Source organism: Mus caroli, unplaced genomic scaffold (genome assembly GCF_978045245.1).
Source record: "Mus caroli unplaced genomic scaffold, Mus_caroli_1 scaffold_10, whole genome shotgun sequence".
NCBI classification, from domain to species: Eukaryota; Metazoa; Chordata; class Mammalia; order Rodentia; family Muridae; genus Mus; species Mus caroli.
In genome coordinates, this window is record NW_028227265.1 from 52,409,295 (window position 1) to 52,424,927 (window position 15,633).

General features: G+C 43.7%; 1 protein-coding gene across 4 annotated transcripts in view; it reads left to right on the forward strand.

Annotated features, from left to right (window-relative positions):
• Arhgap10 (Rho GTPase activating protein 10) overlaps window positions 1-15,633 on the forward strand; it is a 262,769-nt gene that overhangs the window by 192,680 nt on the left and 54,456 nt on the right. For all 4 annotated transcript variants that reach the window (XM_085843806.1, XM_085843807.1, XM_021169585.3 and 1 more), the window contains one exon: window positions 12,519-12,669. In XM_085843806.1, the coding sequence (XP_085699932.1) occupies window positions 12,519-12,669 (151 nt within the window). The remainder of the gene's footprint in view (window positions 1-12,518; window positions 12,670-15,633) is intronic.

A 15,633-nucleotide genomic window follows, 5' to 3' on the forward strand; every position in this document is an offset into this window, starting at 1 on the left:
GGATTGCATGTGATGGGCATTCTTCTGTCTATTTATTCTTCTGCCATACGGAATGCAGACTTCCTCTTGAGTCTTTGGAGAAATACCATTCTTCACTGCCTTTTAATACAAAACTCATGTGTGTGGAGAAATATATTGGGGTCATTAAAAAAGAGTGAGGTAGATTTGTAAATATCAGGGACTGTGGTGTACAGAGTAGGCTGACCCTAGAGATCCTAGTTCTGGAAGGTCAGAGATGTGTATCTCAATGCTAACCAATAGACTATGGCAAGGGGGCAGCTATCTGTTGTATAAGGCTGCCTTAGCAGACTGGAGAGCAGCTCCTACTGGGCAGCAGAAGCAAGCAGCCATGTGTGAATTGCCAGTGAAGATGGCAGAGGATCTTGGCTTGCCTTCAGCACAGTCAGGGAAAAAAGTCTCAACGTCATGGCACACAGCAAATAACAGACCAAGTGCTTATAGGTCAGGAGACTCATCCACAGAACCACCTCTAGAGCCTGACCGACACTTTTACTCACAACCTGATGAACTAAGGGCCTTTGGAGCAGGGGATTCAGCTAATTTGTGCTATCCTCCTGACTCCTTGAAGCTGTAATGATCTATAGCTGTCTGATTGTATCCTAAGAATCAGGAAATACAATCTTGATGAATGTATTTGTAGGCAGTGAGATGATGATAAGTTGTTCAATCAAAAGTTAACACACGGAAGTGGAGGAACACTGTCCACCCACCTGCACCCTTCTCAGTTGGAAATAAGATGAAAATCCCATGCTTCTGCTGCTTCTAATCCACCCTGCTGTTCACAAACCCATGCATTACAGTGCATTGGCCTGACCTCGGTGGTCTTCCTACGGCAGATCTACCTCAGCCTTTGCCTTAATCATGCATTCCTTCTGTGTAAACTTCGCATGTGCCATAGGAGGCTTTCAGTCAGCATTCCCCTGGATAACTAAATAGCTCTGGACCAACTTGTGTATTATGATCTCGTGTATAGGAATGCCAGTATAGAAGTAGACATAGATGCAGGTTTACGTGTAGTAAACTTAGAATTTTTTTTCTTCAATTTACGTTATTAACAGTGGTTGCCTTATGGGGAAAAGAGTATTAGGGAGAAGCAAGGTTTAAGTGAATGAATTGTCTAATATTCTGGTATCAAAATCAGTAGTGCTGTTGAGATGGAGAAGTGGTGGTCCATTTGTAATTTTCTAGTATCTTACTAACCACCAGGGACTGAAATTTATTACAGGATAACAAATATTTTTTGTTTTTACATATGCCGGTTATCTGTCAACTCAAATCTTCTGGGTGGGAATAGAAATCCTGGAGAGACCAGGTCTCAAATGAACAGACTTAAGACTTAGTTGGTTCCCCTGAGCTTCTTATGTCTGTCAGTCCTTCTTTTCTGACTAAGGAAGTTCTTATGTGGCTGTTTTGTCCTTAGGTGACAACACTTGAAGTGTTAGTAAGAGAGAGTGTGTGTGACCTTCTTAGCACGTTTACTGTGAAGCTTTTTCATCTCGAGGTTAGTGTGGAGGTGGCTGCTTTGTTAGTAGCCATCATCTGCTTCTGTGTGTACAGTGTTGGATGAAGGATGGAAACACATGCATCTCATTGTGGCAAAGATGAACAGATTCTCCAGCCCTTCCCCTTCATCCTACAACTTCTTCCTGTGGCCAAAGATGGGCAGCTTCTCCATTCTTCTTAAGACACTTTTTGTGCTACACACACACACACACACACACACACACACACAAATACTCGGAGACTGCTAGGCTACAAGGGAGGCCGTTCTCTTTGGAAGAGGGAGGGAGAGTATGCTCCTGTGGAAGGGGTAGAGGGGATGGGGCGGGAGAAGAGGGGAGGGAGTCTTTTTCCTACAGTAAGCAGAAGGGACCTCATGTTTCAGTGACACTGCTTTGGAGATTCCTGGTTGACTTCCCAGGAAGTTCTCTTCCAAGGAAACACAGAACATTCTCTGTTACCTGTCACTTTTGTAGTATAAAACCTCAGGAAGTGGAAATACAGAAGTGGATCTGAGAAACCACATCCCATGTGGCTCTCTGCATAGGAAAAGCAGTTCCACGTTGCTGGGCACTGGGCAGTGCTTTCCACGTGGATGTGGGGTCTGGGCATGCATGGCAGGAGCTCTACTCTACCACTGGCTCCTGTCTGGTTCCTGCCCCTTTCTTTCCTGGCACAGGACCCTGGTAGAGACAGACATTTCTCCCTCCATGTTCCTCTCTGTGCATCCTCAGCCTGAGTATTTCACTGGTGGGTTGAAATGTTCTGGTGTTTTCTAGAACCACTCAAGCCGTGCTGGATGGTACCTGATAGATTTTCTTGGTTTACATATTTTGTTATAAACAGGAGTTGGTAAAACTTCTGGAAGGTTAGCCTTTGGGCTTTTGGTCAGAAACCTCCTCCTGTGTCTATGGCAGATGTACAGAATGAGTGTGAAGGAGGGAAATGAGGATGATTTGCCTGGAGTTCATGTGAATGAAATTGGGAGGAGGTAGAGCTACCCCCGGGGCAGGCACACACTGGTAGCTTGAGACCAGGCGAGAGGAGTGGGTGAGGAACCGTTATCCCATATGCTGAAGAAAGAGTCCTGTCACCTTTGTGAGATTGCAAGGCCACGAGAAGAGCTGCTTGCCAGATCAGGTAGCTTGGTGACAGTCACACATTTTCTCGCTCATGAGTTAAGTGTCTAGGCCATTTTGGAACACTAGCCACTCTTTCTTGTGAAATGCTTGGGGAGCAAAGCTTGCAGCTTCTGAATGAACCAGTAGGGAGGTTTCCTTCTCCTCAGATTTGGCTGGCACGTGTCTTCCTGTATCCCCAGCCCTTTAGCTCGGTCTTTGCTCTCTGGAGCTTAATGCAGGCCCATCCCCATCCCGTGAGGTTGTAGATTAGGGCCTGAGGATGGCTGTGGAGACCTGCTGGATTGCTTTTTCAGTTCCTGTAATCTCTGTAATCTCTGCCCCACTTTTTGGAGGCTGTTGCTTCTGGTTGTCATCTCACAGAAGGAGATGGAAGGGAGTCAACCCCTGGCCCAGATCTCGTTAGTAAGCTTGCTTAGATCAGCATCTTTCTCTTCTGACCGTGCTCCCCTGCAGTCACTTGCAGCCATCGAGGTGTGACATGCCCAAGCTCCTTCCTGGTTTCCTTGTCCACATGAACCCTTCTGCTGTCTTTATGAGGCTGCTTTTGAAGACATCTTGTTCATTTCTGCAGGCTCTTCCATTGCTGGTTGCTTGTTTCCACCCCACTAGAAAGCCCTTGGCCACACTTCTTACTGTGGTGATTGCTTTTGTCATTTGTTCCCGGGCATGTCCAGTCTGGTCTTTACAGTTGCGCAGTGCTGTTTTCTAGAGATGGTGTGGCACGTTGGCTGTGGAAGCAGAGAGAGCCCAGCTGGCTGTGATGCCCAACTCAAGAGACTGCAACGCAGAAGGTAGTGGTGTCCTCACCACATTGTTGTTATTGCTTGGGAAAAGAGCTGGTTTCCATCAAAAGCACATTAGCGTTTTCTTTCTAGCCAACTCACACATATTTTAAAAGGTTTAAGAATTTAATGTTTAGTTTGGAATATTGTCATTCAAGAGATGTTATCTGTATAATTCTTTACGATCTTCACTAATTTTTATGACTACGGGAAGAGGCCACCAGATGATAACAGTAAGATCACCTGGTATCTGGTCGGTTCCCATCACCCGTGCAGGGTCACACACAGATGGTTGTAGTCAGGGTGATTGGACATCTCCATAGGCAGTCTCACAGCAGTCATTAAAAAAAATAGAATTAAGTAAAAAGTAAAAACAAGGACAAATTCAGGAACTCTGACAGCATTGTCAGAGCAGTGCTGTCAGAGCAGAATTGTTAGCAGTATATCTATGTGTCTGTGTAATCTAGAATCAACACAGTGACTGGGCATTTCCTGGAAATGAAGACTGCATCCAGCCTCACTCCACACCTGCTGAATATGAATCCACCTTTGAGTAAGCCTTTGGGTAGTTGGTGTGCACGCACATGCTTGAGAGGCTCTGCTTTGGTAGGTGATGGATGCTCATGATGTCTTGCATAAGAAGACTTTGGTCCAGGACTCAGTCCATGACTGGGTTGTTCATAAGACTTGTCATGTCTCTTGATTGTCTTCAGTTTTTATGATTGGATTCAAACTTTGTATATGGTTCTCTTCTAAGTGTCTCATATCACAGTTCATTGAATAGTAGGAGTAACCAGGGAAACTGCATTGATCACTTGGCTAAGACATTGTATTGCTACTTTTCTTGCACCTAACAAAAGCAACTAAAAGAAGGCGGGTTTCCTTTAGCTGACACAGTCCAGCATGGTAGGGAAGGCAGGGCCCAGGGGCCTGAAAGCTGCTTACACTGCGGCCGTGGTCAGGGAGCAGAGCCATGAATGCTGGTATGTATTGCCTCAGTTTCTCTTTTGGTTCATCTCAGAACCCCGTGTTTAGTGTGCCTCTTCCCACGTGAGTTAACCCAATCTGCAAATTCCTTTACAGAAACACTCCAGGGTTTGTTGGGTAGAGCTTGTCACTTTGACAGTCTGGATTGACTGTCACAGTGGTGGTCTGGAAGACTGAAGTGTCCCTGAGCTCATCACTGGCACTGATGTCACAGTCACATAAGGCTTCCACTTAATCAGTGGCTTGTGAACTTAAAGGGTGGTATTCATAGAAATTAGGAGGGGCCGTTTAGGGAGGAGTTTTCTTACAGTTCCCTAGGTGGGAACCTGAGAGAAAGAAGGCAGAGCTCCCATAGAGCATGCCGGTCACTGGGAGTGGCACACCACCGAACTGGTAGTCTAGGGACTTTTACAGGAGGGAGGACAGAAACTGGGGTGTGGTGCAGGGGATGAACTGTCAGTCCACTTGTCCCAACCAGATTGTGTCCTGCTGCTGCCTCTCAGCTTTGGCTGTGTCCTTGTGTCTAGACTCTAGGCAGACCTGCTTATGTAGGGGGATAGAAGAATGAGAAAGAGAACTTCCTTTCTGACGTCCCAGGCCTCTGACCAGACCCAATATTGGCCTTTGGTGAGGACATTGCTGCTTAAAGAGCAAATTATGCTTTATTTATTTATTTATTTATGGATTCTTGAGACAGGGTTTCTCTGTGTAACCCTGGCTGTCATAGACTCCCTTTGTAGACCAGACTGGCCTTCACAGAGATCCATCTGCCTCTGCCTCCCAAGTGCTGGGATCAGAGGTGTGTGCCACCACACCTGGATACACTTTGTACTTTTAGATCGTTTCTGCTACCCTAAAACTGCCTGACCATTTCTGTGTCATTTGTAGTATCCAATTACTTATTATAGGAGAACAGACCACCCAAAATTCAATTTTCAACTAATTAGTCTTGTTTTCATGAGTAGATAAATAAGGGAAGGCAGAATTGATTTGCCTTGCTCCATAATACCTGAGCCTGAGGTAGGACGTTTTTAGCCTCTTGAAGGGCTGTTGGGGGCAGCCATCTGGAAGCTGCTATATCCACATCTGGTGCCTGGACTGGGTTCTCTCAGAGCCTTGGTTCCTGCCAATGCATGGTTTCTGCTTGTAGAATAGGCAGGCTACTTTCCAAATGTGGCTACCTTAGAACTCCAAGAAAATATTCTGGCCAACAAGGCAGAAACAGAGAGCCTAGAGGCTTTCAAAGTATAGCATTAAATATCTTATAGCTCATTTTAGCATGCACTTCTGTTTGAAGGTGTTCTGGGCCTGTGGAGATGTGGAGAGAAGAGCATTCATGTCCCCTACTAATGAAGATTATCAAAGAAATTGTCATATTGTAAAATTGTCACAGACGGTGAATGCTTAGACTATTTGCTGTCAATGTGTCTCCTTTCTCTTAGCAATTAGCAGTAATTTATTAGGAAACAACCCGAGACTATTCAAGGATCCTGTTTCTTAGCAAATGTTTCACTCGGGTCCCAGGATTAGTTGTCCCAAGTTTATTAGATAGGATTTAATTATGAGAAGATCTTAATGTGCCGGTCTCTGGAGATAAACTCCCAATGGCGACAGTGTCGATTCTGGAACTCTTACACTGCGATAGAGTAAGTTTATGTGACGCTGTCTGATAGGTTCTTAACCTTTCATACCAATGCGAACGCCAAGCACTCTACAGAACTCTGTCTGCTCGGTTCCTAGCCTTTCATACCAACACGGACACTAAGCTCTTTATTATGACAATGTCAACACTAATTTGGATGAAGGACTTTTGCTGTACTCTGCGTGTGGCTCTATGGTTATTTCACTCGACTGTTTTTACTCTTTCTAATTAAAGGAATGTGTTCAGCAGTGCATGAATACACCCATCAAATATGTTTGGGAACGTTTGTGTCAAAGCAAAGCCGGTCTTAGGCCTGGCCAGGGTGAGCTCCCTGGAGCAAAAGCTTCCCCTTTGCTCTTGAAGCATAAGGACTGCAATTGCAGGAGGGACAGAGCGTTCCCAACTGATGAGGGGTTCAGGTCCTAAGTCTTTTCTCCTTTAAAGGTACAGGAAGTAGGGAAAGATGGATTTTCTGTTACCTTTCAAGATGTATCACTTTAAGATGTATTGATATAATTAATACAGCTCACACTGGAGAAGAGGCTGGTATTTGGCTCTGGGATATGTGATTTCCCCTATAGACAGAGTTTGGTAGAAAGAATTGGAAAGGCAGGCTGTTAGGTTATCTTAAATAGGCATTTATGACTGTTCTTAAGTTTCAATAGTAATACATGGTCTATATATTTTAAGTTAAATCTTTCTCTGAAGTTTAGTTTTAGTTTTACATGCTAATGCAGATGCATGTAGCAAAGGCTATGCCTGATACGTGTAGCCAAGGACAGACTATTGAGAATCCCAGAAGCTGAGTTCCATTATGTAGCCACATAGAATGTATTGGTTGTTTTCCTCTCTAAAACCAGACAAGACCCCAGAGACTAGTCAGCAAAGCTTTAAAGGAACTGTCTAGGTGGGGCTTGTGGATATTTAGTTGCTTTTCCTATTGTTGTAATAAAATACCCTGACAAGACCAACTTAAGTGAGAGAAGCTTTATTTTAGCTAAAGTTACAGCCCATCGTGGTGGAGAGGGCTGGGGGGAGGGGGGATGGCAGGAGACCGAGGCTGCTGCCCCCATGGTCAGCAGACAAAGAATGTTAAATGCCTGTGTTCAGCCAGCTTTCTCCCAGACGGTGGAATGATGCCACCTACAGCAGTGGATCTCCCACTCGAGTTAACCTAGTATAGCTGAGATAATTTCATACAGGCAGGAGCAAGGCTAGCCTAATGGAGGTAAGCTTCACCATTATATCCAGAGGCTTTATCTCTCTGGTGACTTCAGAGCTTGTCAAGTTGATTTTAAATATTGTAAACATTTGACACTTTCAATATTGCAAACATTACCAATTTTGTAGCATATGAATTGTAATTTGAAAGAAAAGAGTGTTTTGGTAAAGAAGGAAACACGGTTGCCATACATTTTAGAAATAGTGGTTAGCTATAAAGGAATATCAACTGCCACACCAGCGTGACCTCTCAAAGTGCCATTGCACAGGGCCAGTGGCTCTTGTGTGGTTCTGCTTTAAGGAGTCCAGTCAGTGCTCACACGGACAAATGAGAGCTGGGATGGTCTCTTAAAGAGGCAGACTACTTGGAAGAGACCTTGCAATGTGCACTTGGAAGAGATTTCAGGTGATTGTGGTAAGGTTTTTTTCCTTTGTAATTAAAATCCACACATTACATTTTGGAGATTTAACTCATGCCTTTCTGTTTGCTACTAGAAAACTAGTTACCCAGCTTACCTGTGTTCCGAAAGATTTTGTTGACCTTGAAAATTCTGTGAGGCGACGCCAGCTACTTCCGGATTCATTTTCTGGGAGCAGAGCTTCCAAGTGAGATTCCTGTGACCAATGGGAAGCCTTAAAATCCTCAAAGCCGAACCTGACTGGTGTTTGTTTGTCAGCCTCCATTATCAAGTCTACTTGATTGTCTTAGAATAGACCCATAAGTAGTCCTGGGGTTGGGCTAGCTGGTCAGAGAGCTGGAAACTAGTTTTCAGTTTTACTTGTGGTGCACAGGAAGGATAAACCAAGAGCAAGCCATCAGTGTGTGCTTGGATTCCCTTAGAGTCACCTTAGTCCCACAGCCCCACAATGGTGTATTTTGGGAGGGAGAATGAATTTACTTGCTACTGTGTGCTGGAAATCTCGGCTTATGGGGAGACACCATTTGTAGCTAGCACACCACTGTGGAGGACATCAGATGGGTGGGACTTAGTAGCGCACGGTGGAATTCAGTAGCTGTGACTTGTATTCTGGACTCAGGAAATCTGGTCCAAGGTTGGTATAATGTCAGACATATTGCATGTGCTAAATAATTAAACCTGCTGCTGGAGCTGCCAGAAACATACAGGAATAACCAACAGTCCTTCCATACTGGAAAACACCGGACTCCTGCAGAAACATGTTTGTGAAGATGAAGGATTTTATCCTCTTTCAGATGCGATTTGAGTTGGGTGCTGATGCAAAATTTTCAGACAGTCCTTCACCTCTGGCACAAGTGATGGAGTCTATCCACATGTGGCTCCTGGTGGCTTGGCATGAAGACTTGGCAGAGCCGTGTCGGCTTCTGACTGAGTCCTATGGCAGAAGCACCAGCCTTAGTACATCTGAGGAGCCTGTGACTGCAAACAGCAGTGACAGTGACAGACCTCTGTTTGTGCTAGCACTTGTGCAAAGACCTGAGGAAGCGAGACCTGATAGGCTTTGTTTTATTGTTAAGATTTTTTTGGTCTGGATTTTTCTTATGCTGTGGAGTGTGAAGAAGTGTTTTACCCATAAAGAGGAAGTTTTGAGTAAATTTGATGTATCCTTAAAAAAAAAAAAAAGACATAAGGTAGAGTGCTAAATTAAGGAATAGAAAATAGTGGAGGCAAGTTAATGAAACCAGGGAGCCAAGCACCCAGAAAGAGACCTGGGACAGGGAAAGTGTGCAGCGCTTCGAGAAAGATGTTTTGGAAATGTACAGCAAAACAAGATGAGCAGTGCATTCTAGAATCAGAAAACAGCTCGGCGATTTAAAGCAAAGAGCTTTGCTTATTTCCTCCTTGAGACTCAAAAAGGATATAATTTAACATCATTCCTACACGTTGCAGAGAGAATCATAACAATTAGGTCTGTATGCGTGTTGACGGAAAAGTCTTTGCACTGATTCTAGTACACTGAGGTGGCTGTGTCTGACTTGATGCTAGCACACTGAGAGCCGAGGTGGACGTGTCTGACAGAAGCCGAGCATCACCCATGGGCTTATGCCCCCCAGGCCTGCCTTGCCTAAACATCGGGAAGTGATTTACATTTGAAACTTTAGTGTTAAGTTAGAGAAATGAAGACATAACAAACTGTTGCGAGTAGCTTTCTGCTACCCTGCCTTAGTTCTGGGAACGGGCGGTGCTACCAGCTCCTACCCAGCTTCCCTTTAATCCATGGATAAAGGAAGGCAAGTTCCTTTTCAACTTGACTTCTTGGCACAGTTGCTGGGCGATACGATCTGTGGCCTGGAAAAGCGTGCCCTTATCAATACTCTTAGCTCCATACCTCCTACCTGCCCTAACTTTAGCTGCTAAACTCCCCTGACCACCCACCTGTGGGAGCAGCCTGTGTGGCCAACTCTGTTTCGTGATCTCACATGGCTGGTCAACTTTTCTCCATTAGAAACCTATCAAACCCTGTCTCCTCCCTTGAGTCTCCCTTTTCCTCCAGGGACCTGGAAGTCCTGACTGTACCTTTTGCCCAGCAATTGACCCATGGCTTTCTTTACTGACAGATCAAGAACTAATTGGGGAATAGGACCTTAGTACCAAAACTGCTCCTACAACAAACAACTGTTTGAGTCTAAGTTTTGGGAGAGTCATGGAAGCAGTTTGTCTATACCCGTCCTTTTAGCGCCATATGTGTGCCTTTCTCTAGAACAGCAGACTAACTGCTCAGAGCACTAGCTCTGAGAATATCTGCGATGGTAGGAGATGGGCCCTGCCTTGTGAAGACAGTGCTTAAACAGAACCGTGTCCTCTGAATTTGAGTTTGTTATTTATGCATCATGTCACAAATGAAGGTTGGTACCATTTGTTCTGAGGCCTGTGAACCTAGTGCTGTACTGAAAGATGGATTTTGGCAAGTCTCCCAGTTCACTAACATCAGTTCCAAGCATCAAGCCCACAGCTTCCATAGCTGCTGAGGTCCTAGAGCCAAGACAGTGCTGTGTCTAATGAATACCTCAGCTTGGTAACTGTACTAATGTGGAGGGTGGTTCAGCTTTCTGGATGCCAGTCCCTCAAAGAACTTATTAAGACAGTGGTTGGTAGCTGGAATCTTTGAGCCATCTTATACATAAAAGGGATGGGGGCGTGGTCTAAGGAGTTGAGATGCCTGTCTAGTGCCATTTTTTTTTTTTTCTGAAATATTTTTTGGTGCTCTGATTTTTGCCGTCAGTCTTTCGTGTTGACTTCCCAAGTCAATATTTCTTTAGCTACACAAAAGAATGCCCTGGGAGCTTTAAAATGTAAATCAAAGCAAAACAAAACAACACAACTTGAAGCTGCATATTCTGGTATAAGCCCAGTCGTGCCTGTTGTATTCTGAAGACCAGCCAAGGTTTGGCCCCGGTTCCTGGTTCAGAGCTAAAGTTCTGAGAGGAACTCAGTTCAGTCTTCAGGAAATGGTGGAGTCACAGTTGTTTTGGCTCTGAGGTTCAGGCAGGCCCTGAACCTTTATCTCCTTCCCAATAGCCTTATCCAGACATCCCATCTTCAAATGCAGTAGAGGATGTGGCACAAGGATGGCTGCCACCTGCACCTTGCTGTCTGTGTGGGTTTACAGGAAGGCCTGCTTGGAAAGTTATCACCCTCCTCGTGCCAGTCCTCAGAGCCTAACTTCTCCATGGTTTATGGGTGCTTTGGATGTCCTGGCCCAGGATGTTGTATGTTGCTTGGTTTTCTCTTCTGGTAACATCCCAGAGGCATCTGCCTTGTTGGTAGAATTCAAGTGTAGATAAGTGTGGGGCTGCTATAAAGTGTGGTCATAGGGCAGTTCTCTCTGAGTGGGACTGGCTTCTCATCGTCTCTCCACCCAACTGTTCCGCTCCCCACTCGCCACTTGAACAGTAACAATGGCCACAGTGCAGCTGGGCCAGCCTCTGGCAGCAGAGAGTTTTTCAAGGCACATCGACAGTTTTCCTGTGCACTCCTGATTTTCTGGAAAGTCCCTGTTAGCAGATACAATAGCAGACAGGATTTTCATTAGCAAATGCTTATCCACAGCAATTTAACAATTTCTTATTCTGTTTATACATGAGGGGGCAGTGTGACACCATAAAGCAAACAAACTGTTACATTAGCTTATTTTTATTGGTGTATAGTAATTTTTAGGTGAAATTCCTAGGCTGTTCAGCTAAACCCCTTTCACTGTCAGGTTTTCCACCGTGGACACAAGTGTAAGGCACACTGTCACTCAGCACATAAGTCACGAGCTTGATTCTATCAGATGAGTATGCAGTAACTTTAGTGCTTTTTACTTGAGTTTACACTTATATTCTTTTAAAGCTGGGAGCTGGCTTCTTGTCTCCACCTGAGGAGCGTGTCGGTCGCCTGCGGTTGCAGCGTCTGTCAGGCCCATGGCTCCAGTGTTTTATTTCAGGGCTTCATTGAAGGCTGCAAGGCACTTGTGCTAGAAGGGAGCCTTCAACCTTAGGTCCGGGCGGCCAGGGAAGGCCTGTGAGAACTCACTGCAGTGCGGTCTGCCCCTCTTTATGGCACACATATTACTTTGTCCAAAGGAAAACAAATTGCCAAGCAAAGAAGCAGCACATTTTGATTAATGTTATTATATCTGATATATGAATGACATTGTAGATAAATCAAGGTGGTAATGTTCTGGGTTTCAGAAATGTAAGGGAAAATTATTAAGAGGGGTGGAAGGCATTAAATAAATTGATGAACTCTATAAAGCATTAAATAAGGAAATTATGAAGAATGTAAATAAGAATCGAGACAGGTAATTGCATAGCACAGGCTATTTTTTAATGTGTAAAAAATGTTTGCAAATGGATGTTTCTGTTTGTGTAGTTGGAAGAAAAGATCAAGTTCACTGTTTTAGCATAAGAACTTTGTGAACTTAAAGGGTACTTAGTGCTTTAATACTGCATCCTGGCTACCTTCTTTTGGGAATGAAAGGTTGTGGTTTTGTCTTCCTCATGAGAAAAACCATTGTACTTGTTTTCTTTCGGAAAAATCTTACTTGAAACACAATGAGTTGATAGTGTTTTAATTTTAATGAGATGCTTTATTTTGAATTTTTATGTTAATCTTTTCTGATGTCAAATTCAGAGGGTTGGGATTTGGCTCTGACCCATCACTAATGAACCCCAAGTCTAATGTGGCTGGGTTCTGCTTTACTCCAGCAGTGCACAGGTCTTACTCACGGACACCCATTGTCATGTTTCTTACTCAATGACAGATTTTTCGGACCTCGCCTGATACCGCATTGGCTGAGCCCACATGCCTGTCAGCATCACCCCCAAACGCTCCACCACGACAGTCCAAGAGACAAGGGCAGAGGACGAAGAGACCAGTGGCCGTGTACAACCTTTGTCTTGAGCTGGAGGAGGGTAAGATGCTGATTGGGCTTTCTGCTCGGTGGCATGGCGTGTTGACGGCATGACAGTCACACACCCTCTGGGCAGTGTGTTGTGCTTCAGTCTCAGTTCTAATTTCTCTGTCCCCTAAGATTGTAATGTTTTAGATTAGCACGGAGGGTGATGCTTTCTGGTCAGAGAGAAGAATGCAAGTTTCTGTTTTATGTTTGTTTTTGTTATGCACAGTTCTTTTTTTATTTTGAAGACAGCTTAAATTTCTTTTTTGGGAGACTTGTGTGACCTCCTGTGAGGTTACATAACCCAGAGACAAATGGAACTAAAATTAAAGCAGACCTTTGATGTGAGGAGCTAGCGGAGCCAACGCACTGCTAATGCGTCTGGATTAAAGGCACCGGTCGGTCACTGTGACTGTGGGGCTTTGGGAGTCTGCACCATACTGAACCCCGTGGGCTGAAGTTCTCTCAGTCATGGCAAAAGCCTGCAGTGGCAGACGGACCTGCCTTTGAAGTTGGGTTGCAGGAGCTGGGTTCAGTGGAACTGGGGCAGGTGGTGGTTCTCCCGTCCAACCAGGCTATCCCTGCCAGCTAGCTTTCAGCTCACAGCCATGGCTGAGCCCTGAGCCCCACAAAAGCCGATTGGTGATTTGTGGTCATGTGGTTTTGTGTAGAGTATAGGGTGATGTGGTGTCAAGCCAGTGTTTTTACATATGGCTCCTATCGTGACTCTCTCCTCCTGAGTCAGTTCTCCAGATTTAAGATGCTTCCTGAGTTATTTGTTTGTTTGTTTGTTTTTGTCTTCTTGCTTCAAGCCCTCAAATCTTTGTAATCCTTTTCCAACACCTGAGGCTGTATTGATTGGAAACAAATTACAATACCCACATCATAAACACAAAGAGAAAAGTATCTATTGGTTCATGTAAGCAACTGATGACTGACTTCAAGCGACTGGAGGGTATATTCAGAAAGACCCAGAATGCCCTGTTCATAAGACCAGGGGTATGAACTCCTCTTGTTTCTTTTTGAATTGCTCCATGTGCACATGTGACAGAAATACAGACAGATTGTGTTTTCCTGGAGAAATGTGCAAATCGTTAATATCATTTTCTAATATGAGAGAGAGAGAGAGAGAGAGAGAGAGAGAGACTGTGTGTGTGTGTGTGTGTGTGTGTTAGAGGTCAGGCATTGTGTAACCTATCTTTTGAGGAGTCTCTTCTTGAATTTGGAACTCACTGGCCTTCAACTCTGGGCAGCTCCTCATCTCTGCCCCAGTGTCATTCTGTCCTCAGGCTCAGCTTTTTATGTCAGTTCTGGGGATCCTCACTCCAGTCTTTGAGCTTTACAGAGGCCATCTCCCGAGCTCCCAGAAGTTCTCTTTAGACTTGCTTTCCATTTGTGATCCCAGCTGTGTTTTCTGCCCTTCTTCTCACTTTCATTCAATGTCAGCAGAGTTGCTAATAAGGAGTAAAACTGACTGGTTTGAGTTTCACCTTCTCTTATGTCTCACCTGTCCTGGTAGAAGTGTTAATAAACAGTGAAGCAAGCAAATGTCAGAAGGTAGGAGGAGAAGAAACACACACAACACAGAGAGCTACCCAATGGCCTTCAAGGAAAGCAGAACTGTCTGTTTGATAGTGGAGGTGATCAGAGTCAGGCATTCATCTGAAAATAGATCCACATTCTACTATTCTTCGGAATAAAATTATGTCTTAACAAGTCTACAGAGGTGCTACCTCTGTGCTAAGCTTCTAAATGATTATTAATGGCTGAGTAATGTCTGTTAACAGTGTTCACATCTTTGATAGAAAACTTACGGTGCCTAAGTTTTAGGTAATACATTTTTCCTCAGTGCCAGGCAAATGCTCTGCCAAGGAACCATAATCATCTCTGATGTTAGACTTCTTTGTTTTTCTGACTAATAAAATTACATTGAAAATATATGGTTCAGTATTGACTTTTTTTAAGTTATCAAAAAATTTATAATAGTTAAATGTCTCTTAAATATACATGATATTTTCTGAAGGTAAAAATAGTATACACTCGACCAGTTTTTAAAATCTATTTGGAAAATTAAACATGATAAAAGTAGAAAAAAAAACTCTTATGAAGTCCTCTATGAAAGGAAATTGTGACAAGTTTCTGATTAGAAAGAAACCATTCCATCTCTAAGGGAGAATATGCAGTGTAACTGTGGCTTCATAGAATGAGTTGGGTAGTGTTCCTTCTGTTTCTATTTTGAGGAATGGTTTGAAGAACACCTGTATTAGGTCTTCTTTGAAGGTCTGATAGAATTCTATACTAAACCCATCTGGTCCTGGGCTCTTTTTTTGGTTGGGAGACTTTTAATGACTTCTACCTCGTTAGGGGTTATAGGACTGTTTAGATGGTTTATCTGATTCTGAAAGTTGCTTTTATGAATGTGGGTGCCCTTTCATTTGTAGCATAGATATTCAGAATTGAGAGTTCTTGGTAGATTTTTTTTCCTCTGATGAGTATGAAGTGTCCTTCCTTATCCTTTTTGAGAACTTTAGGTTGAAAGTCGATTTTGTTCGATATTAAAATGGCTACTCCAGCTTGTTTCTTGGGAGCATTTGCTTGGAAAATTGTTTTCCAGCCCTTTACTCTGAGGTCATGTTTGTCTTTGACACTCTGGTACATTTCCTGTGTGCAACAAAATGCTGGGTCCTGTTTATGTATCCAGTCTGTTAGTCTATGTCTTTTTATTGGGAAATAGAGTCCATTGATATTAAGAGATATTAAGGAGTAGTGATTGTTGCTTCCTGTTATTTTTGATATTATTTTTATGTTTGTGTGGCTATCTTCTTTTGGATTTGTTGAAAGAAGATTTCTTTCTTGCTTTTTCTGGAATATAGTTTGCCTCCTTATGTTGGAGTTTTCCATCTGTTATCCTTTGTAGGACTGGATTTGTGGAAAGATATTGTGTAAATTTGGTTTTGTCATGGAATATCTTGGTTTTTCT